At 40.8% G+C, this 22278-nt stretch overlaps 2 protein-coding genes and 1 long non-coding RNA gene across 6 annotated transcripts in view; 2 read left to right on the top strand and 1 right to left on the bottom strand.

Annotated features, from left to right (window-relative positions):
* The window catches only part of LOC135545643 (uncharacterized), a 33917-nt gene extending 33334 nt beyond the window's left edge, over nucleotides 1–583 (bottom strand). Inside the window, exon 1 of the long non-coding RNA XR_010456484.1 lies at nucleotides 507–583. This is a non-coding gene — a long non-coding RNA (uncharacterized LOC135545643). The remainder of the gene's footprint in view (nucleotides 1–506) is intronic.
* Nucleotides 584–926: 343 nt separating this feature from the next.
* Nucleotides 927–6932, top strand: casp3b (caspase 3, apoptosis-related cysteine peptidase b). 2 transcript variants are annotated; one of them, XM_064973397.1, is made up of 7 exons: nucleotides 927–1010; nucleotides 1167–1262; nucleotides 3127–3275; nucleotides 3377–3505; nucleotides 3720–3895; nucleotides 4150–4291; nucleotides 6297–6932. In XM_064973397.1, exons 2-7 carry the CDS (start codon nucleotides 1222–1224, stop codon nucleotides 6503–6505), a joined length of 846 nt encoding a protein of 281 aa, XP_064829469.1. In that variant the 5' UTR covers nucleotides 927–1010; nucleotides 1167–1221; the 3' UTR covers nucleotides 6506–6932. The 2 variants fall into 2 exon arrangements, with proteins under 2 accessions (XP_064829469.1, XP_064829471.1); XM_064973399.1 differs by lacking the exons at nucleotides 927–1010; nucleotides 1167–1262 and adding an exon at nucleotides 2649–2842.
* A 182-nt stretch (nucleotides 6933–7114) lies between these two features.
* On the top strand, nucleotides 7115–20618 carry irf2b (interferon regulatory factor 2b). 3 transcript variants are annotated; one of them, XM_064973396.1, is made up of 9 exons: nucleotides 7115–7890; nucleotides 9411–9503; nucleotides 9836–9935; nucleotides 10073–10249; nucleotides 12799–12833; nucleotides 13019–13142; nucleotides 15413–15577; nucleotides 16369–16412; nucleotides 19411–20618. In XM_064973396.1, the coding sequence occupies exons 2-9, from the start codon at nucleotides 9417–9419 to the stop codon at nucleotides 19708–19710; spliced, it is 1032 nt and encodes a 343-aa protein (XP_064829468.1). In that variant the 5' UTR covers nucleotides 7115–7890; nucleotides 9411–9416; the 3' UTR covers nucleotides 19711–20618. The 3 variants fall into 3 exon arrangements, with proteins under 3 accessions (XP_064829468.1, XP_064829466.1, XP_064829467.1); XM_064973394.1 differs by having other exon boundaries at nucleotides 7117–7890; nucleotides 13016–13142; XM_064973395.1 differs by lacking the exon at nucleotides 7115–7890 and adding an exon at nucleotides 7937–8184 and having other exon boundaries at nucleotides 13016–13142.
* The last annotated feature ends 1660 nt before the right edge of the window (nucleotides 20619–22278 follow it).

Below are 22278 nucleotides of genomic sequence, written 5' to 3'. Positions count from 1 at the left end.
TATCAAGAATATTAACAATGATAAAACTAGAAATATCTTTCCATGATTTATTTACATATAGACAATGCCAAAATAAATGCATAACTGCTTCTGGATGTTCAACACAAAAAGTTCAGTTAATGTATTTAAAAAAAAGTTTATTCGGGTAATGATTCGGTGGGTAATACTGCTCAGGTATTTGTGTGGTAATAACCAGACTTTTTCCCAACAGATATTATTGACAAATGTATTCCAGTAAATGGTGACGTAAGTAATAGAAATAAAGCACATATAGATCTGTTGTTCTGAGGGAGCAGGGATAAATGCATTTTTTTCTATTGAGGAGTCAACTGGATTAAGAGAGGGTAGCTCAAGAAGATGAGATCTGGTTACACCTCAAAACAACATGAGAGTTGAAGATGGAATAGTATCAAAGACTTTAGCGAACTATCTTGGACTTGGTGTAACAGGGATATTGTTACGAGATAATTGACTAACAATCCTAATGCATTAAAAAGTTGACTCACCAGCAGGATATGATTATTAAACCAGTTCTTAAAAAATAAACTAACTCTTCCAGTTACTCTTCCAGTTTCCAGTTACTCTGTAGGCTTCTTTGGAAATTCCGTCCCTTGTCAAGGTGTGTACTTTAGGCCCGCCCACACGAGTCGACATTAGTTACCACAGACACAAAGTCATAACCCCGCCTATTTCTACAATTTATCTTCTAAACATCTTATTTCAACCTTAACCACACTGCTAATCTTACGTCCAACCTTAAATTAAGACCAAAAAGCACATTTTTGTTTTCATAAATTGTTACGATATTGCCAATTTGACTTTGGGGTTGTGGTAACTAGTCGGAAAACCTGCCCACACACTAAACTACGGCGTTTGATTGGATGCGTTTGCCAAATGACGCGATAACTAGCTTTTTTTGACAATTCTCAATCTCATGAACAAATCACAGGCAAATTGGGAAGGCTTTACGTTTTCGCTGTCACCTGGGTATTTCAACGGTTTAACGCAAAGTAAGTTTGTTTTACCCTTAACATTGATAACGTATGTATTACAATTTATCAATCAAACTAGCTAACTATAGAACCATGCTTGGCTCATGTGTGGACTAAACTTTGGAAGCAACCACCGGTGTGGGTGTAATAAACTACTTTATTTTTCACTTTCAGTACAACTATAACGCTAGGCGTTGTAAAGACTGATTGCACAACTGAGATTGGCACCATGTCTGATTTGGTGGATGCCAAATGCATAACTGCACAATGGTAAGGCATTGCGTTTCTCCTGTCAAACCTATCAGCTTCACAAATAATATAGAATAAGATGCGACAAAATGAAATGTATGTATATTGAATATAGGCCTACTCTATGATTTTAAATCTATAACCCCATTGGGATGAGTTGGGCCAGTGAGCCTCTTCTTACATATGTAATAGTATAACTTTGGACAGTCCCCTCGCCCATACCCGGGCGCGAACCAGGGACCCTCTGCACACATCAACAACAGTCACCCACGAAGCATCGTTACCCATCGCTCCACAAAAGCCGCGGCCCTATTTCAAGGTCTCAGAGCGAGTGACGTCACCGATTGAAACGCTATTGAGCGCGAACTACCGCTAACAAAGCTAGCGTTTCACATCCGTTACACATAGTTCTGTCAGCTTCACATTCCGAGGGAGTATATTTTAATGCTTGCATTTACCCATGAATCGTGGTGAACAAATTATTATCTCATCTCCATGAGCATGCAACGTGACGCCTGACCAAAAACATATTGGTCGTATTCCTCTGCTTAGACGTTGCTGACGCATGCCAGATCTAACAACGCCAGGATAGGTATTTTTACGTATCAGCTAACCACATATGTTATAGCAATCTGGTGCCCGACGCCACAGTCGATGACATGGCATATGACCATTGGTTGATGCATGCATTTAAGCATGTCATCTGTACAGTGTCGTCGGAATGGTTTCGACTTGAGATTCACTACATTCTCCTTTTAGTCTAAATTATGCTATGGCATTTGGGTTGAAAATGCACCTCAATCCAGGCATGGAAGGTGTCGCTGTAATCCTCGGTTATGCGGCTGGCATAATGGAATATTTAGAAGATTGAAATACTGCAAGTTTTTTTATTTTTTTATTAAACTGACCTTTTTGACAGCATGTTAGGTTCTCGCATTCTAAAGCAGCCCGTTGGATTGCAAAATACAGTTACTTACCCCAATGCTAGGTGTTGCATTTGAATTGAATCCAATGTGCTGCTTTATTCAAATACAAAAAACGGGCAATTTTTCAATATTTGCGACTGAGATAATGGAATGATTAGGAGTACTGCAACACTGTCCATCCCTGCATTAAGATACTTTTTCAAGCCGTATCCCTCATTCGTCACCCTGGTGCAAACATATTATCCTTTCAACCTTAAGGAGATGTCAGTGAACCTCAAGTCGAAACCACTCTGGCTAATTTTCAGGTATGTTAGAGGTTTCATTCCCCGGGCTCTATTAGCCAAACAACATGGATTTTCAACATAGGCTACCTGTGGAACCAGATTAACACGTGTAACGGATGTGAAACGGCTAGTTTAGTTAGCGGTGTGCGCTAAATAACGTTTCAATCGGTGACGTCACTTACTCTGAGACCTTGAAGTAGAAGTTCCCCTTGCTCTGCAAGGTGCCGCGGCTTTTGTGGAGCGATGGTTAACGATGCTTGACTGTTGCAGAAGGTCCCTGGTTCGCGCCCGGGTATGGGCGAGGGGACGGTTTAAACTTATACTGTTACATTGATGCTGTTGACCCGGATCACTGGTTGCTGCGGAAAAAAGGAGGAAGGTCAAAAGGGGGGTGAGTGTAACGGATGTGAAACGGCTAGCTTAGTTAGCGGTGTGCGCTAAATAGCGTTTCAATCGGTGACGTCACTTGTTCTGAGACCTTCAAGTAGAAGTTCCCCTTGCTCTGCGAGGGCCGCGGCTTTTGTGCACCGTGGGTGTCAGTTGTTGATGTGTGCAGAGGGTCCCTGGTTCGCGCCCGGGTATGGGCGAGGGGACGGTTTAAAATTATACTGTTACACACGGACAATGAAAGTCCACTTTTAAATGTTAAGAGGAACTTATTTGTCTTTGTTCCAGGCCAGGGAGTCCCTCAGTGCCAAGGTTTACTATAGAGAATCAGAAAGTAGATGCTAGGCCTCCAGCTGACATGTACACATATAAAATGAACTACCCCAGCCTTGGACAATGTGTCATCATCAACAACAAGAACTTTGACAGGAGAACAGGTAGGCCTAAGTGTGTATTATAGGAGTTTTTGTTGTTGTCCTGTTCAGGTTACAATGATATGTCAGATGTCTACACTTCATTGGTAATTTCCCTTTAAAAGGAATGAGTTCTCGCAAGGGAACAGATGTGGATGCTGGCTATGCAAGGAAAGTGTTCGAACGTTTGGGGTACAACGTGAAAGTTGCCAATGACCAGACGGTGCAGCAGATCCAACAGCTGCTTTACACTGGTAAGTTCACCAGTCTGGATGTGAGTGTGTGAGTTAGATTTTCTTCTGTTCTGGAAGCTTCTTTTGAGACGTTTTTCTGATCATCTACAAATACATTGCAATCATGGAAGTAGTGATGTGTTATCTGGCAAACTTTGATAAACTTTAGGAAATCTGAATAAAAAATGTTGATAGACTTTAAGTTTGAACGACATGTGTGTATGACATTTTTCAGTGTCTCAAGACAACCACAGCCAGTCAGCCTCCTTTGTGTGTGTGATGCTGAGCCATGGAGGAGAGGGTGTGTTCTATGGCACAGATGGAAATGTGGAGCTCCAGAAGCTCACCGGACTCTTCAGGGGCGACCGCTGCAAAACGCTGGTGGGAAAGCCCAAACTCTTCTTCATCCAGGTACTGTAAGGTTTTAGCTGCCTGCTCTAAATTTCCCTTACGCAGCTCAATAAGTCTCTAGGTATGTTTGTTGAATCAACTATAAAGACTGAGGAATGAGAATGCAGTGTAACTGCATGACTTTGTAAATATGTTGTGTATTAAAGTGATGAACATGTATTCTGCGTGACTGATATTCAGTGATAGTGTTAAAAGAGTAGCCTCTCTTCCCCTGACCCTTGACCCCTAATCCTTCCTGTGGACCTGGTGAGTAGGCGTGCCGTGGCTCTGATCTAGACTGTGGAATAGAGACAGACAGTGTTGCTGGTGGAATAGAGACGGACAGCGTTGCTGGTAACTATCCAGAGAGGATTCCAGTGGAGGCAGACTTTCTCTATGCTTACTCTACAGCCCCAGGTAAAAACCCTGTTTATTGATAAACCGTTTATTTTTAACCACCCTCTCCTTACGTACTTAACATATAAGCTAGAATCCTTAGTTACTTCTAAATTAAATGTTTATGTAAATCGGAAGTTTACATACACTTAGGTTGGAGTCATTAAAACTCGTTTTTCAACCACTCTAAACATTTCTTGTTAAACTATAGTTTTGACAAGTCGTTGTGTCATGCACAAAGTAGATGTCCTAAGTAATTTTTCCAACAATTGTTTACAGACAGATTTCACTTATAACTCACTGTATCATAATTCCAGTGGGTCAGAAGTTTACATACACAAGTTGACTATACCTTTAAACAGCTTGGAAAATTCCAGAAAATGATGTCACGGCTTTAGAAGCTTCTGATAGGATAATTTACATCATTTGAGTCAATTGGAGGTGTAGGTTCTTCACAAGGACCTTGTGAAGATGCTGGAGGAAACTGGTACAAAATTATCTGTATCCACAGTAAAATGAGTTGAATATCGACAGAACCTGAAAGGACGCTCAGCAAGGAAGAAGCCACTGCTCCAAAACCGCCATAAACAAATCCAGACTACGTTTTGCAACTGCACATGGGGACAAAGATTGTACCTTTTGGAGAAGTGTCCTCTGGTCTGATGAAACAAAAGTAGAACTGTTTGGCCATAATGACCGCCGTTATGTTTGGAGGAAAAAGGGGGAGGCTTGTAAGCCGAAGAACACCATCCCAGCCGTGAAGCACGGGGGTGGCAGCATGTTGTGGGGGTGCTTTGCTGCAGGAGGGACTGGTGCACTTCACAAAATAGATGGCATCACGAGGAGGGAAAATTATGTGGATATATTGAAGCAAAGCTTCTCAAGACATCAGTCAGGAAGTTAAAGCTTGGTCGCAAATGGGTCTTCCGAATGGACAATGACTCCAAGCATACTTCCAAAGTTGTGGCAAAATGGCTTAAGGAACAACAATGCCAAGGTATTGGAGTGGCCATCACAAAACCCTGACCTCAATTCTATAGAACAATTGTGGGCAGAACTGAAAAAGCATGTGCGAGCAAGGACGCCTACAAACCTGACTCAGTTACACCAGCTCTGTCAGGAAGAATGGGCCAAAATTCACCCAACTTATTGTGGAAGGCTACCTGAAACGTTTGACCCAAGTTAAACAATTTAAAGGCAATGCTACTAAATACTAATTGAGTGTAAGTAAACTTCTGACCCACGGGGGATGTGATGAAAGAAATAAAAACAGAAATAAATCATTCTCTCTGTTATTCTGACATTCCACATTCTTAAAATAAAGTGGTGATCCTAACTGACCTCAGACAGGGAATTTTTACTTGGATTAAATGTCAGGAATTGTTAAACACCTTTGCCAAACACATTTAAACCTAGTTTATGTAAACTTCCGACTTCAACTGTATATACCTGTTGATTTCTTGAGGCATTTATAAGTTATATTCATGAACTTCGGTTAACCGTCGTACCCCATCAGAACCCAACATCTATAAGCTTGTTATACTCTGTTTGTAAACAAACTAAATGCAAACCAACACTGTATAGCCTCTCAACATGGTTAAAACTATCATTATAATATCATGAATGGTCAGTCCTTGCATACATAGTTCTTGATTTGAATTTGAGTGGTTAGGTTTCTTCAGGCCCATCCCTCAGCTTTTCACCAAAACTCAGGCAGGGTGGCCACTTTATTGTGTCAATGAAGGTTTCCAGCTTTAAACACTATGTCATTTATTCATGCATACTACATACGTTACCTTTACATGGTATAATGTAGGCACCCATTGTTACATAGTACTTACAACTGATGTCTGAACTTAAACAAACTGCAAATGTGTGAATCACAGTAGACTATAGGCCTACTAAAATAAAAGTATGGTAATTGCACTGCACCTACGTACACAAACGACCATGTACCACTTTAGAAGTTTTAGCAATGGTTATCATTGCTCTAGTGTTTGACTGATTTGGTTTGTGAACTCCATAGGCTACTACTCCTGGAGGAACACCGACAAGGGCTCCTGGTTCATCCAGGCCCTCTGTGAGATGTTACAAAGGTACGGCAAACAGCTGGACATTATGCAGATCATGACACGTGTTAACCACAAGGTGGCACATGACTTCGAGGCTTCCGCCAACAAGCAGATCCCTTGCATTGTGTCTATGTTGACCAAACATCTCTACTTTCCACAGTGATTGTATATCCTGTGGGACCATTTTACATATTTGCACAGTGTCTGCTGGGGTTCTAAAGACCATTAAATAATACAGAGGGATTCTCTGCACTGGACCAAATACCACTGTGGATAATCACTTATTCAAATACTTCTGTTTGGGGAAAGTCTAAAAGCGAAAAGGTATGAAATGTTTACCCTTGAGGCCTAAAGGGCATTATGTTGGACCACAGAGAATGGCTTTTTAATGGGGAAAGGCTGGCATTAAGTATTGACTACGCAATAGCAGTACTTGCTATTGATATGTAGTTCATTAATTTGGAATGGAATTAAAATGCTCTGAATTGTAGGGTAAATACATGTTCAGATAACATGGAATGAAAGTCACTCAGGCTTTATAAGTATTGTAAAGTTGTGTTATGTCTCTATATAAATAATCTGTCACCCGTGAGGTGTTTTTTCATCATTTGCACATTCAAATAGGGTACTACATGAATAAAGGAGCTTTTATCCTTGGTAAATTGTGTTCCCAAGAAACAACATTTATGTAAATAGGATTTCAAGAAAAAAATGTAAGAAAATATAGAAAAATGTTGTTGATTCCTGGTGCAAGAATTTCTTGCATCCTATTGTGAAATAATATGTTTGCGATTTCATTGTGATAGTATTCCATATGAAAATCTAACATATCATGGTTATTCAAAAGTTGGAAACTGTCTTTATCCAACACATGATGGACATCTGAATGGGTGGGACTTGCAGAGTGTTTGGCCTCAGATAAGAGGTCTGTGTCTGCAGGGCCAAGGCGCTTGCATTTCCTGTGTTAGGGGCCAGGGAAACCACACTGCCTCTGCTTTGCCTTTCTGACAATACTAACCAGAAACAACAAGGTTTTACTTCCATCAAGTTCAAATAACAAAGACAGTTCATTAATCATGGGCAAAAATTACATTGATTTCTGATATTGTATGGAGGGTTTACAGTACACAAGTTCTGTCTACATTTTCAGAAATGAACTATGCAAAAAGCACTGTAGCAAGTTTTGAAACAGAGCAACTAGTTTCGTTTCAAGCAGAAAATGCAAGCTGGAATCCAACCAGATGGGTGTTGAGGAAGTGAAAATGAAATTGAGCTGTCCGTTGCAGAGGCGTAGACCAATGAGAAGACTTCCGTGCTCTCCAGAACCCTGTGCAACGCCATCTAGGCTCAGGGGACGTGAGACAAACAAATCGGGAGGGGATTTCCACGCCAAGCACTTCCTTTACTTGTTTTGCTTTCGATCTGGACACTGAAATAGGCTAAATTAACTTTTCGTTTGATATACAGAAACTCAAACTACACGAGAATATTGTGCAACTGACAAGAGGACTGTCGATAAATCAAGCTGAATAGAACACTTTATCGCAGGTAACGTTTCCGCATGTTATTATCGCTGAAGTTATGTATCTATAGAATCACGAAGCGACATTGTAAACCCTAATCGAAAGTAATAGAATGTTGATCCGTTGGCCAACCGACTTGGAATGAAGTTTATTTTCACTTTTGGGTTGATATGTCTGGCAGCTTTCTTGTGAACTTGAATTAGCACAGCTGTCAGTTTTGACGACAACGTGACTTGACAAGACTGAGCGAAATGTTTCTTTGTGGCGCATTGTGCACCAAAATGTCTACAGGCAATTGTTGCGGTATAACCATTTACAGGTAGATGTCTGTTATTGTGTATGTTATCAGGCAAAGATGGGCAGTATAATGGAATTGGAACACGCTTGGTGAATTGCATGAATACTAGGCTACAACTGCAGGGTTTACTAAATGATAACTAAGTTATTTTACTGCCTCATTTTTAAAGCAAACTAAAATATGTATGATAAACCCAAGATGTATGTATGTATGTATGTATGTATGTATGTATGTATGTATGTATGTATGTTTGTATTAAAGTAACATTCTAATATCCTGTTACTGAATATTGGTTTAGGAGTTAGTTGCCTTTTGTTGAAGTGAACTTTGATCACGACTTGATTACTCTACGTCTACCTGTAGCCAATAATTCTCAACTCTACGATACTGGATGAAGTTTGGTGGCGATGAGATGAGTTTTGGCGGAGTGCAGCCTACCTCCGACTACATCGAGCACATAGAGATCTGTAGATGGTGGTAAAAAAAAAGTAAATTATTTCATGCATACCTTGTACTTATGTTCGTCCTGTGTAACTGGGTTATTTACTTTTGGTGCTGCAATCAGTCGTTTTTGATTTAAAATAGCATTTTACACAACCTCCGCCAAGAGAGCCATTGTTGGTTAAAGTATAAGGAGCATCCCTGCACCACGCAATTTGACAGTCACATAGAATTACGTTTTTATCCAAACCTTCGGATTGCAGCAACTGAAAGAAAATAACAGTTACACATGACAAACACGTACAAGGTACGCATGAAAGAATGGACATTTTTACTAGTATCGACTGATACTGACTCGATGTAGTAGGAAGTAGGCTACACTGCCCAAACTCTGCGCCTCGCTGCTCAACTCCATCGGGTAACGTGGATTTGAGGACTCTTGGTTACCGTTGCATGCAGCAATAACTAAGCAACTTGCATGGTCATCACAAGCTTATGTGCACTTTTAACCATTAACACCTTATTACACATCAACAAAGTAAAGCTTGACGTGTGCTAAAACACAACTGCGCCTATTCGCGTTTTGTTGTAACCCCTCTGTAAAATATTTATTGTGGCGCTGGGTTTCTGCTCAGTAGTAAGAGAATGATATCAGATGTTGCTGATGGGCTCAGGGAATGATGTCATCCCCCTAATGGGCCTCTTTGCCACTGAGGTTTTCTGACCTGTTGCTGTCTACAGGAAGCTAAGGAAATGGGTAATTCATTACATTTACTGTTTATCTCCTCCTTGCACTCTGTCTGTAGGCGACCATGCCCGTGGAAAGGATGCGAATGCGGCCATGGCTGGTGGAACAGATCAATTCTTCCCTAATCCCTGGCCTGATATGGATTAATAGAGTGAGTGAAATGTATCTTTGAGACATTCAGTTTTCTTCCGTATGGAAAATCAACACATTCTAAGGTTATTCTGTACCAGGTTTTCAGTCTTTGCTGAAGTAATTTGCTACCAAACCCAACAACGTAACCCCTCCGTCACACAAACAAGTTTACACTCCTATCTAAACAGTCAACCATATTCTGTCTAAGTTGTGTGTTTTGTTTGCTTGTTATATTTTCAAAATCCTCACTGGCAAGTACTGTATGTAGAAACAGGAAACACATGTATGTGCTGCTGATTTGTTAGCCAAGTCATAAAGTATGTCTGAATCATTGTTGTGATGAACCTGCAGGAGAAGAGGATCTTCCAGATTCCATGGATGCATGCTGCAAGGCATGGCTGGGATTTGGAGAAAGATGCTCCTTTATTTATGAACTGGGCCATTCATACAGGTACGGTAATGAACATTTGAAATGATAAGAAATGGCCAACAATACACAGTTCTACATGACCAATGCTACTGTTGTGTTATGACTTAAGTTTATGCAGCAGTATGGCCTTCCCATAACACGTGATTTTGTCTTATCAGGAAAATACCAACTAGGGATCGACAAACCAGACCCGAAAACATGGAAGGCCAATTTCCGCTGTGCTATGAACTCTCTGCCTGATATTGAGGAGGTGAAAGACAAGAGCATCAAGAAGGGGACCAACGCTTTCAGAGTATACAAGATGCTGTCTGCTTCAGAGCGCCAGACCAAGAAAGGCAAGTGGTTCTCTGAGTCTCTGGCTGCATGTAGACAGGCAGCCTAATTCTGATATTTTTTTTCTGAAAAAGATCAGATGTGATTGGTCAAAAGACCAATTAGTCATAAAAAAAGACAGAATTGGGCTACTTGTGTAAACACAGTCTCTGGCTCAGCGAGAACAGTGGTTGAATTCAAATCACATTTTATTTGTTACGTGCTTAGTCTACACCTGTGGTTTACTAACAGTGAACTGCTTGGTAAACAACAGATGTAGGCTAACAGTGAAATGCTTGGTAAACAACAGATGTAGGCTAACAGTGAACTGCTTGGTAAACGACAGATGTAGGCTAACAGTGAACTGCTTGGTAAACAACAGATGTAGACTAACAGTGAAATGCTTGGTAAACAACAGATGTAGGCTAACAGTGAAATGCTTTCTGACGGATCCTTTTAAGGTCAATAGAAATAGTGACGCAAGGAATAAATACAGTGAATAACAATAACAGGTAAAACTAACATGGCTATATGCAGGGAGTACCAGGTAGTAACATGGCTATATGCAGGGAGTACCAGGTAGTAACATGGCTATATGCAGGGAGTACCAGGTAGTAACATGGCTATATGCAGGGAGTACCAGGTAGTAACATGGCTATATGCAGGGAGTACCAGGTAGTAACATGGCTATATGCAGGGAGTACCAGGTAGTAACATGGCTATATGCAGGGAGTACCAGGTAGTAACATGGCTATATGCAGGGAGTACCAGGTAGTAACATGGCTATATGCAGGGAGTACCAGGTAGTAACATGGCTATATGCTGGGAGTACCAGGTAGTAACATGGCTATATGCAGGGAGTACCAGGTAGTAACATGGCTATATGCAGGGAGTACCAGGTAGTAACATGGCTATATGCAGGGAGTAACCAGGTAGTAACATGGCTATATGCAGGGAGTACCAGGTAGTAACATGGCTATATGCAGGGAGTACCAGGTAGTAACATGGCTATATGCAGGGAGTACCAGGTAGTAACATGGCTATATGCAGGGAGTACCAGGTAGTAACATGGCTATATGCTATATGCAGGGAGTACCAGGTAGTAACATGGCTATATGCAGGGAGTACCAGGTAGTAACATGGCTATATGCAGGGAGTACCAGGTAGTAACATGGCTATGTGCAGGGAGTACCAGGTAGTTATATAACATGGCTATATGCAGGGAGTACCAGGTAGTAACATGGCTATGTGCAGGGAGTACCAGGTAGTAACATGGCTATATGCAGGGAGTACCAGGTAGTAACATGGCTATATGCAGGGAGTACCAGGTAGTAACATGGCTATGTGCAGGGAGTAACATGGCTATATGCAGGGAGTACCAGGTAGTAACATGGCTATGTGCAGGGAGTAACATGGCTATATGCAGGGAGTACCAGGTAGTAACATGGCTATATGCAGGGAGTAACATGGCTATATGCAGGGAGTACCAGGTAGTAACATGGCTATATGCAGGGAGTACCAGGTAGTAACATGGCTATATGCAGGGAGTACCAGGTAGTAACATGGCTATATGCAGGGAGTACCAGGTAGTAACATGGCTACATGGCTATATGCAGGGAGTACCAGGTAGTAACATGGCTATATGCTGGGAGTACCAGGTAGTAACATGGCTATATGCAGGGAGTACCAGGTAGTAACATGGCTATGTGCAGGGAGTAACATGGCTATATGCAGGGAGTACCAGGTAGTAACATGGCTATATGCAGGGAGTACCAGGTAGTAACATGGCTATGTGCAGGGAGTAACATGGCTATATACAGGGAGTACCAGGTAGTAACATGGCTATATGCAGGGAGTACCAGGTAGTAACATGGCTATATGCAGGGAGTACCAGGTAGTAACATGGCTATATGCAGGGAGTACCAGGTAGTAACATGGCTATGTGCAGGGAGTAACATGGCTATATACAGGGAGTACCAGGTAGTAACATGGCTATATGCAGGGAGTAACAGGTAGTAACATGGCTATGTGCAGGGAGTACCAGGTAGTAACATGGCTATGTGCAGGGAGTAACATGGCTATATACAGGGAGTACCAGGTAGTAACATGGCTATATGCAGGGAGTACCAGGTAGTAACATGGCTATATGCAGGGAGTACCAGGTAGTAACATGGCTATATGCAGGGAGTACCAGGTAGTAACATGGCTATATGCAGGGAGTACCAGGTAGTAACATGGCTATATGCAGGGAGTACCAGGTAGTAACATGGCTATATGCAGGGAGTACCAGGGAGTAACATGGCTATATGCAGGGAGTAACATGGCTATATACAGGGAGTACCAGGTAGGAACATTATAAATAGCAAACTGTAGGATATATCCACTTTCAGATGGTCACATTTATGACTGTATTAAGTCATTATGATGTGGCCAGTTTTGCATTCAACTTCAATTCATGTGTAATATGTGCTCTGAGTATTAATTTGGTATATGATCTAATAACATGTAGAAAACTGATACACATTTGACACAATGAAATAGATTGTGTAACAATGGACTGTGTGTTTTCTAGGAAAGAAGAGGACTGAGAAAGGAGGGAAGAACAAGGTAATAACCATCATCAAAATGTTATGTTGACACAACACCTCTGTGCATAAGTCTAATCAATTTCACATTCAAACTATTATTTTAAATGAATAATTTGCATGTTAAATGGTATGCGCATGGATAACAGACCTTCAATGAGGATGGAGAGAGATGCCCACACCCCTCTATCTCTGTCACCCCAGCAGCAGGTGGAGCCCGGGTTCCCAGCTATGGAGAGCATGAATGGGTCTGTTGGAGACCATCATGGGCCGGTGGTGAAGGTGGAGGTGAAGGAGGAGGTGAAAGACGAGTACTTTACAGACTGCACAGGTAATACCTGGCATTAGTGTGTTTTTTGTGTGTCCCCAATTGCACACTAATCCCTATATAGTTCACTTCTTTTGATCACTTTCCATAGGGCTCTGGTCAAAATTAGTGCACTTCACAGGGAACACGATGTCATTTGTGACCACCTTGTGTCTACTACATACCTCAATCAATGTAATTGATGTTGATTTTAAAAGTGTGTGGTAAACATGCAAGACTGCACAGCTGTAGTAGTTAATTATGCTCTTACTAGTGTCTTATATGCATACGTTTTGTTTTTGGTTGTGTATTTATTAAGGATCCCCATTAGTTCCTGCGAAGGCAGCAGCTACTCTTCCTGGGGTTTATTAAGGATCCCCATTAGTTCTGCCAAGGCAGGAGCTACTCTTCCTGGGGTTTATTATGGATCCCCATTAGTTCTGCCAAAGCAGCAGGTACTCTTCCTGGCGTTTATTATGGATTAGTGGTCGATCAATTATGATTTTTCAACATCAATACCGATTTATTGGAGGACCCAAAAAAAAACATACCGATTAATCGGCCGATATTTATATTTATTTGTAATAATGACAATTACAACAATACTGAATGAACACTTTTATTTTAACTTAATATAATACATCAATAAAATCCGTTTAGTCTCAAATAAATAATGAAACATGTTCATTTTGGTTAAATAATGCAATACAAAGTGTTGGAGAAGTAAAAGTGCAATATGTGCCATGTAAAAAAGCTAATGTTTAAGTTCCTTGCTCAGAACATATGAAAGCTGGTGGTTCCTTTAAACATGAGTCTTCAATATTCCTAGTTAAGAATTTTTAAGTTGTAGTTATTATAGGAATATTTCTCTACCTTTTGTGTTTCATATACCTTTGACTATTGGATGTTCTTATAGGCACTATAGTATTGCCAGCCTAATCTCGGGAGTTGATAGGCTTGAAGTCCTACACAGCGCAATACTTGAAGCACAGCGAAGAGCTGCTGAGAAATGCAGGAAAGTGCTGTTTGAATGAATTCTTACGAGCCTGCTGTTGCCTACCACCGCTCAGTCAGACTGCTCTGTGAAATCATAGACATAATTATAATATAATAATGCACAGAAATGCGAGCCTTAAGTCATTCATATGGTCAAATCCGGAAACTATCATTTCGAAAACAAAACGTTTATTCTTTCAGTGAAATATGGAACCGTTCCGTATTTTATTTAACAGGTGGCATACCTAAGTCAAAATATTGATATTACATTGCACAACTTTCAATGTTATGTCGTAATTATGTACAATTCTGGCAAATTAATTACGGTCTTTGTTAGGATGAATTGGTCTTCACACAGTTCGCAACAAGCCAGGCGGCCCAAACTGCTGCATATACCCTGACTCTGTTTGCGCAGAACACGAGAAGTGACACAATTTCCTAGTTAAAAGAAATTAATGTTAGCAGGCAATATTAACTAAATATGCAGGTTTAAAAATATATACTTGTGTATTGATTTTAAGAAAGGCATTGATGTTTATGGTTAGGTACATTTGTGCAACGACAGTGCTTTTTTTTGCGAATGCTCTTGTTAAATCACCAGTTTGGCGAAGTAGGCTGTGATTCGATGATAAATGAACAGGCACCGCATCGATTATATGCAACGCAGGACAAGCTAGATATACTAGTAATATCATCAACCATATGTAGTTAACTAGTGATTATGTTAAGATTGATTGTTTTTTATAAGATACATTTAATGCTAGCAGGCAAACTACCTTGGCTCCTTGCTGCACTCGCGAAACAGGTAGTCAGCCTGCCACGCAGTCTCCTCGTGGACTGCAATGTAATCGGCCATAATCAGAGTCCAAAAATGCAGATTACCGATTGTTATGAAAACTTGAAATCGGCCCTAATTAATCGGCCATTCAGATTAATCGGTCGACCTCTATTATGGCTCCACATTAGTTCCTACCAAGGCAGAAACTACTCTTCCTGGGGTTTATTATGGATCCACATTAGTTCCTACCAAGGCAGCAACTACTCTTCCTGAGGTTTATTATGGATCCTCGTTAGTTCTGCCGAGACAGCAGCTACTCTTCCTGGGGTCCAAACCCATTAAGACACTTACATTACATTTAAAACAAAATATAAAACAGTACATCATATAACATTATTACAATACAAAATGATATAATACCACCATATAACAATATTACAATGTACGTGTGTGTAGAGTGCTTGTGTGTCTTTCCTCTGGATTACCGTTTAATAACCAGGGATCATCCTCTCTTCCTCAGAATATCTTCATCAGAGCAGTCACAGTCCTGGGTATGACCAGCTGATCGTCGACGACCTGCCTTGTGTCTGCCAGACCATCGAGGTGACCACGGAGAATGAGGAGCAGTCAGTCAGCTCCAGCCACCCGTACCCACTCCAGATCTCCCCTGTGTCCTCGTATGGAGGTCAGTCCAGCCCCCCACCCCCTAAATGCTCCCATCCCAACACATGTTTTAACACAACAGACATGGGTGCTTGCCCTTGAATTAGGGATCCCAATTGGCATGTAGAATTGTGCCTTCAACTCCTCCACCCACGGTGAGGACACAGGCAGCTACAATCTTTCCTGCAGAAGACCTGCAAGTCACATCAGTACCCATCATAGGTTTTAATAGAGTGGTAGAATCCTTGTTAGCCACATCAAAATTAAGCTGGAGTTGAATGAGATCTACAATCAAATAAGACATAGGTGAATCATTTATTTGGTGATTGGAGGTATTAATTACTAGATTTTCAACACCCTTCTATGCTTGTGGCTTCAAAGGGACAGTATCGGCTCCATTTCAAAATACCAGGTCAAATGGAAACCTTTGAACCTTTATTTGAGCCAGGTAGTGTAGTACTGTGTTGTATTGCTTAATGTATATTGGGGTTTATGGCTTTTACTGTTGCAAGCTCAAGGCCAGTCTGTGTAATCATAAAGATGGCTACATCTCCACTGTCATTCAACCTGCTCCTGTTATTACTGTAGAGTAAGTTAATGTGTTGTAAAGTGACATACTGTACACAGTGCAACTACTAGTCCTGCATGTTTAGTATTTGGTGAAGCATTAAACGATCAATGATTGTTTAGAGGCTGCCTAGAGTGTATCACTGATGGTAGCAGATAATCCTCACGTCATCATCCCTCTCTAACCTGTTAGTCTGGAAATCCCTGACTGTGTTTCATGGTTCTTCTTCCTGGTCTGCTTAACAGAGAGTGACCGAGACAGTGTGCACAGTGAAGAGGACTCCAAGGAGGTAAGGCCTGAGCTCTGTCTACACGTATTCTACCCATCTGTGTACACACTAAAGGACTCTGAACAATAGAATCCATATCTGTATCAGAAGCAAAGCACATAATTTAGAACTGGTTGTCCTGGTAACAATGGTTAGTTTAGTAATCACTCAAGTAATCACTCACAGGCAGATTTTTTTGTAAGATTGGAAAGGTACACAGAAGCCTTTGATTTTAAGCCTGTGCATTAGAGCTGGCCGATATTGATTAAAATCCATATGATAAATTTGGTGAATTATCTCTAAAGATAAATTGAACGCTAAGTTCATAACATGAATGCACCAGTTGCTCTTTTATATTACCCTTAAAACTACTGCTGCTACTTTGAACGTTGTAGCTATCAATTGTCCCATCAACAATCAGCAATATTAGTAAACTTATTTCATGCCAAATGTAACATTTCTCTAGTAGGACCCTATAGGTTATTTATCTTAATGAAAAAGATCAGCAAAATTTCCACGATAAGTGGTCGATAATTTTCAGCAACTTTTAAGGAGCGCTTGTAACACAGAGCGATAGCTTTGTTTTATGGTGCCACTGTAGCTGGCCTGTTCGCTAAGGCAAGGTAAGGGCACTTCGCTAGCAACATTCACTTATTCCAATAGGGCTGAGCGGCATGGCTGGGCCTGCCTGGGAACACAGACACATACAGCTGAAACCTCTGATAAACAAGCCTTAACTTGAAGCCCACCATTTTGAGTTCATTACATTAGCCAGTTCTACTGCTTAACAGCTGAGTACAGTGACTGTAGCATGGTAATACTGTCACTCTACCTCCACCTCCAGGTCTACCACTACCACTACCTCTACCTGTACCACTACCACTAAGTCTACCACTACCTCTAGCTTATATTGTCAGTTCCTGTTCTAGAGTGCTCTGATGTAAAGAAAGACAAAACAACAGAAGGCAGCTCTCTGGTGAATACTGGATTCACTTGTTTCCCATGGCTAATGATTCACCCTAATTTAATATCTTGAATTGTCCTCAAATCAAGCCCAATCACAAATCAAACGCGTACAGTGTGTTCGATTTGTGATTGGTAAGTATTTGTGATTGGAAAGTATTCATACCCCTTGACCTGTTCCACATTTTGTTGTTAGCCTGAATAAAAAATGTATTAAATAATATATTTTTTCCCTCACCCATCGACACCCATAATGGCTAAATTAAATACAGAAATATCTCTTATTCATACCCCTGAGTCAATACTTTGTAGAAGCACCTTTGGCAGCGATTACAGCTGTGAGTCTTTCTGGGTAACTTTCTAAAAGCTTTCCACACCTGGATTGTGCAACATTTGCCAAGTTTCTTTCTTAAAAAAAATTCTTAAAGTTCTGTCAAATTGGTTGTTGTGAATTGCTAGACAACCATTTTCAGGGCTTGCCATAGATTTCCAAGCAGATTTAAGTCAAAACTGTCTCGGCCATTCCTTGGTAAGCAACTCCATTGTAGGTTTGGCCTTTTTGTTTTAGGTTATTGTCCTGCTGGAAGGAGAATTCATCTCCCAATGTCTGGTGGAAAGCAGACTACCAGGTTTTCCACTAGGATTTTGCCTGTGCTTAGCTCCATTCCGTTTATTTTTTATCCTGAAAAACTCTCCAGTCCTTAACAATTACAAGCATACTCATAATGCAGCAACAACAATGCTTGAAAATATGGAGAGTTGATTTTGCAGTATTACTTTAGTGCGTTTTTGCAAACAGGATGCACATTTTGAAATATTTTATTCTGTACAGGCTTCCTCCTTTTCACTCTTGTCAATTAGGTTAGTATTGTGGCGTAACTACAATAATGTTGATCCATCCTCAGAGTTTAATGGCTATGATAGTTTTTCTCCTAACTGTTTTAAAGTCACCATTGGCCTCATGGTGAAATCCCTGAGTGGTTTCCTTCCTCTCCGGCAACTGAGTTAGGAAGAACATCTGTATCTTTGTAGCGACTGGGTGTATTTATACACCATCCAAAGTGTAATTAATAACTTCACCATGCTCAAAAGGATATTCAATGTCTACCAATAGGTGCCCTTTGCAAGGCATTGGAAAACATCCGTAGTTTGTGGAAGAATCTGTTTGAAATTCACTGCTCGACGAGGGGACCTTACAGATAAGGGGATGTGTGGGGTACAGAGATGAGGTAGTCATTAAAAAATCGTGTTAATCTCTATTATTGGGCACTGAGTGAGTCCATGCAACTTATTATGTGACTTGTTAAGCAAATCTTTACTCCTGAACTTATTTAGGCTTTCCATAAAGGGATTGAATACTTGTTGACTCAAGACATTTCAGCTTTTAATTGTTAGTTCATTTGTTAAACTTAAAAAAAAAACATCATTCCGCTTTGATATTATGGGGTATTGTGTGTAGGCCAGTGACACAAAAAAATCTCAATTTAATCCATTTTAATTTTGGGCTGAAAAAGTCAAGGTGTGTGAATAATTTATGGAGGTGCTGTACATGCCGTTACAAAACAAGGACAATAGCAAATCAAGCACATGCATATTGTTACAGAATGCATTATTTCTTTCTTAAATGTTGCCTTTGTATTGTTTGAATACATATTGACATGTCCACTGGAGGAACAGAGAACTAGTATAACACCAGGCTGTTTTCTGTGCCCAATGAAGCCCTTGGTGGGGAGATGAGGTCCCTTTAGTATGAGGTTCCTTAGTATAGATGAATCATGCAGAGCTCAACAGCAGGAGGACAAGCATTTTAGAAAGTATTAAGAACAAGTTTGACAGTGCTCATAGACATTCACATATATTGTCATGTTTGTATTTCAGCCATGTTTTGCTATACTTGCTATGTCAATGAAATTCCCACTTCTAATGCTTTAAAGGATTTTATCCCGCAAACAGAAATATGCTAGTAACCAACTCTATATTCATGTATATCCTGAAATGAGTGTTTGAATGGTTATGGCATTGGCTGAGTTAAACCCACCTTCTGTGTGACTTGCAGGATCTTCATGGTGGGCTGTGGGAATCAAGTTTCACTTCCTCTGTGCTGAGAGTGCCCTCGTGCTCATTACCCAGCATGGCCACCTTTGTCACTGGTGGAAAGGTAACCAACTTCAAAGTGACCAGCACCAGGGACCCCATGCCTCTTATTAGCTACAGCAACAGCCCCTGGACCAGGGACATGCCAGCAGCCCAGCACCCTCCCTCAGAGCAGGCTTCCTCCAGCCAGGCCTCTGCTGCAGAGACCAGAGCCAGCGTTATCATGAAGACATCAGACGTCTCCTCTGTGAAGACCTGCTGAAGCCCTGGCAGTGCAGTGACTCAAGACCAGATACAGGCCAGTCAGGGGCAGGCTTGGTGTTGAAAAGCATTGATCACTGCTGGGCTTGTTGTTCGACCAGAGTGCCTATTCATAGTAATGACTATGTCTATGGGACATACAGTATAGAGGCTCTGTGAGCTGTAGAATATGAATCGATGCCCAAACTGAACCTGCCAAGATCTCAGGGCCTTTTAGATGGGATGTGAGTGAGGGGATGAATCTACAAACTGTTGGGCATCTCTCCCATTCCCCACCCACTGTTATTAATGTATATACTGATATGTCTGCGTAATGGCATACCGCTTCTGCACCTTATGGAAAACACTGATGGGCAGGTGAGTGGCCACCCTGGCTGTGTGTTTACACTGACAGCAAGGCTGAAGCCTGGGAAAGGCCTTAAGAGGCCTTGCTGCTCTAACTTTCCAACCTTGTCTTTGACCTTCAAGGTGATGCCATCCATTGGTTAGGAGGATGAAGTGAGTAAATGCACCTGGTCATTTATCTTGATGCCTTTTTAAGCAAGCTTCTATATATTGTTTTATATAAAGGGACATTTTAATCTAAGGTGGACAATTTATTTGATTTGTATATTTTTTACTCAATGAAAGATTTCTGATTCTTTTTTCGATTTGTTTTTTATTATTGTTATTTACATGACACATTATGAAGAAAAAAATACATTTTTATCAAGTCCGCATTTGTGACATCTCATGTGTGAAATTGTATAGGCTTGTTGCTTATGTGTGCCTCTATGTAATGGTGTTTTAAATTAGTTGCTAAATCCATTTACACACGTTTGAGTGTGTCACACATTCATGGCCAACTCTTAATCCTGTGGATCAACATGCAAATCTTAAATAAAAATATTGTTTTGTAATCTTGTGGTACTACAGTGTAGTAGACATTTTTTTTTCTAGTGACATAGATTACCAGAGGTCAGCAATGTCTGTTTTCTGACCATGTGTGAAACGTTTATGTAGTTATTTGGGGGGGGGGTAGTAGTTGCTGAGCTCCGACTTCAGCAGCACGCCAAATGTGCCTGCTTTGGCTCATGCTCTGGCTGCCTTTTAGTTTCGGTTGCTGTTCTTAGCCTCTTAACTTCCTGTTTGCGCCTGAACACACAGCCAATTGGTGCCCTGGTTGCTGTGACAACCACACACCAGATAGGCCATTAATCAATCCCAGAGTAAACAGTCTCAACCACTCCACAGGATAGTCCAGACAGAGCATATAACAGCACGCAAATGCCAAGCATTATGAAACAGCAATGTTGAAGGACTGGACCATCAGACATCTGCAGATCTTAAAATGCATTGTCCAGCCCAAGGACTTTTGTTTGAATGAAAAGAGGTATATAAAATACAACTATTATTACATTTTCTTTCATTTAGTTTCATTATTGTCCTTGGTTTGGTTGAATAGTCTCTGGGCAAATGAAAATGGTCAGGTTCATGACAATACTGTAGTTACAGTGCCTTCAGAAAGTATTCAAACCGATTGACATACCACATTTTGTTATGTACAGCCTGAATTCAAAATGTATAAAATATATGAATTGTCTCAGCCATCTACACACAATACCCCATAATGACAAAGTGATTTTTTTTTTTTTTACGAATGTTTACAAATTTATTGAAAATGAAATACAGCAATATATTACATTTGCATAAGTATCCACAACCCTTTGCTATGACACTACCAACTGAGCTGAGGTGCATCCAATTAATTTTGATCATCATCCTTGAGATATCACTACAACTTGATTGGAGTCCACCTGTGACCAATTCAATTGTTTGGACATGATTTAGAAAGAAACACCTGTCTATATAAGGTCCCAAAGTTGACAGTGTATGTAAGAGCAAAAACTATACCATGAAGTCCAGTGAATTGTCCACAGATTGCCGAGATTGTGTTGTGTTGAGGCGTATATCTGGGGTTAGGGTATAAAACAATTTCTAGAATGTTGAAAGTTTCCAAGTGCACAGTGTTCTCCATCAAGTGGAGAAAAAAATATGGAACTACCCAGAGCTGGCCGTTGAACCAAAATGAGCAACCGGGCAAGAAGGACATGGCTCAGGGAGGTGACCAAGAACCCAATAACCACTCGGAGAGAGCTATAGAGTTCCTCGGCTGAGATGGGAGAATCTGGCAGAGGGATAACTGTCTATACAGCACTTCACCTATCTGGGGCTTTATGGGAGAGGGGCCAGACAGAAGCCAGTCCTGAGAAAGTCCTGGAGTTTGCAAAAAGGCACGTGAATATTTTAGACCATAAGGCAAAAGATTCTGGTCTGATGAGACAAAAATGTAACTCTGGCTTGAATCCGAAGTGCTTTGTCTGGATGAAAACCAGGCACAGCTCATTACCCATCTAACACCATCCCTACCGTGAAGCATGGTAGTGACAGCTTCATGCTATGGGGATGCTTTTCAGTGTCAGGGACTGGGAGACTGGTAAGGATAAATGGAACAATGAATGGAGGAAAATCTTTGATGAGAAACTGCTTGACTGCAAATGACCTTAGACTAGGGTGAAGATTTATGACC

This window comes from Oncorhynchus masou, chromosome 9, assembly GCF_036934945.1.
Source record: "Oncorhynchus masou masou isolate Uvic2021 chromosome 9, UVic_Omas_1.1, whole genome shotgun sequence".
Classification (NCBI taxonomy): Eukaryota; Metazoa; Chordata; class Actinopteri; order Salmoniformes; family Salmonidae; genus Oncorhynchus; species Oncorhynchus masou.
The sequence above is the reverse complement of the archived record's forward strand: the minus strand, read 5'-3'. Positions and strand labels throughout refer to the sequence as shown.

Excerpts from the sequence above, each read along its gene's own strand:
- irf2b (XM_064973394.1), top strand. The coding sequence starts at position 9,417 with ATGCCCGTGGAAAGGATGCGAATGCGGCCATGGCTGGTGGAACAGATC. Across the intron at positions 9,504-9,835 it reads GCCTGATATGGATTAATAGA|GAGAAGAGGATCTTCCAGAT; the intron begins GTGAGTGAAATG and ends ATGAACCTGCAG. Across the intron at positions 10,250-12,798 it reads AGAGCGCCAGACCAAGAAAG|GAAAGAAGAGGACTGAGAAA; the intron begins GCAAGTGGTTCT and ends TGTGTTTTCTAG.
- casp3b (XM_064973397.1), top strand. The coding sequence starts at position 1,222 with ATGTCTGATTTGGTGGATGCCAAATGCATAACTGCACAATG. Across the intron at positions 1,263-3,126 it reads AAATGCATAACTGCACAATG|GCCAGGGAGTCCCTCAGTGC; the intron begins GTAAGGCATTGC and ends TCTTTGTTCCAG. Across the intron at positions 3,896-4,149 it reads CCAAACTCTTCTTCATCCAG|GCGTGCCGTGGCTCTGATCT; the intron begins GTACTGTAAGGT and ends CCTGGTGAGTAG.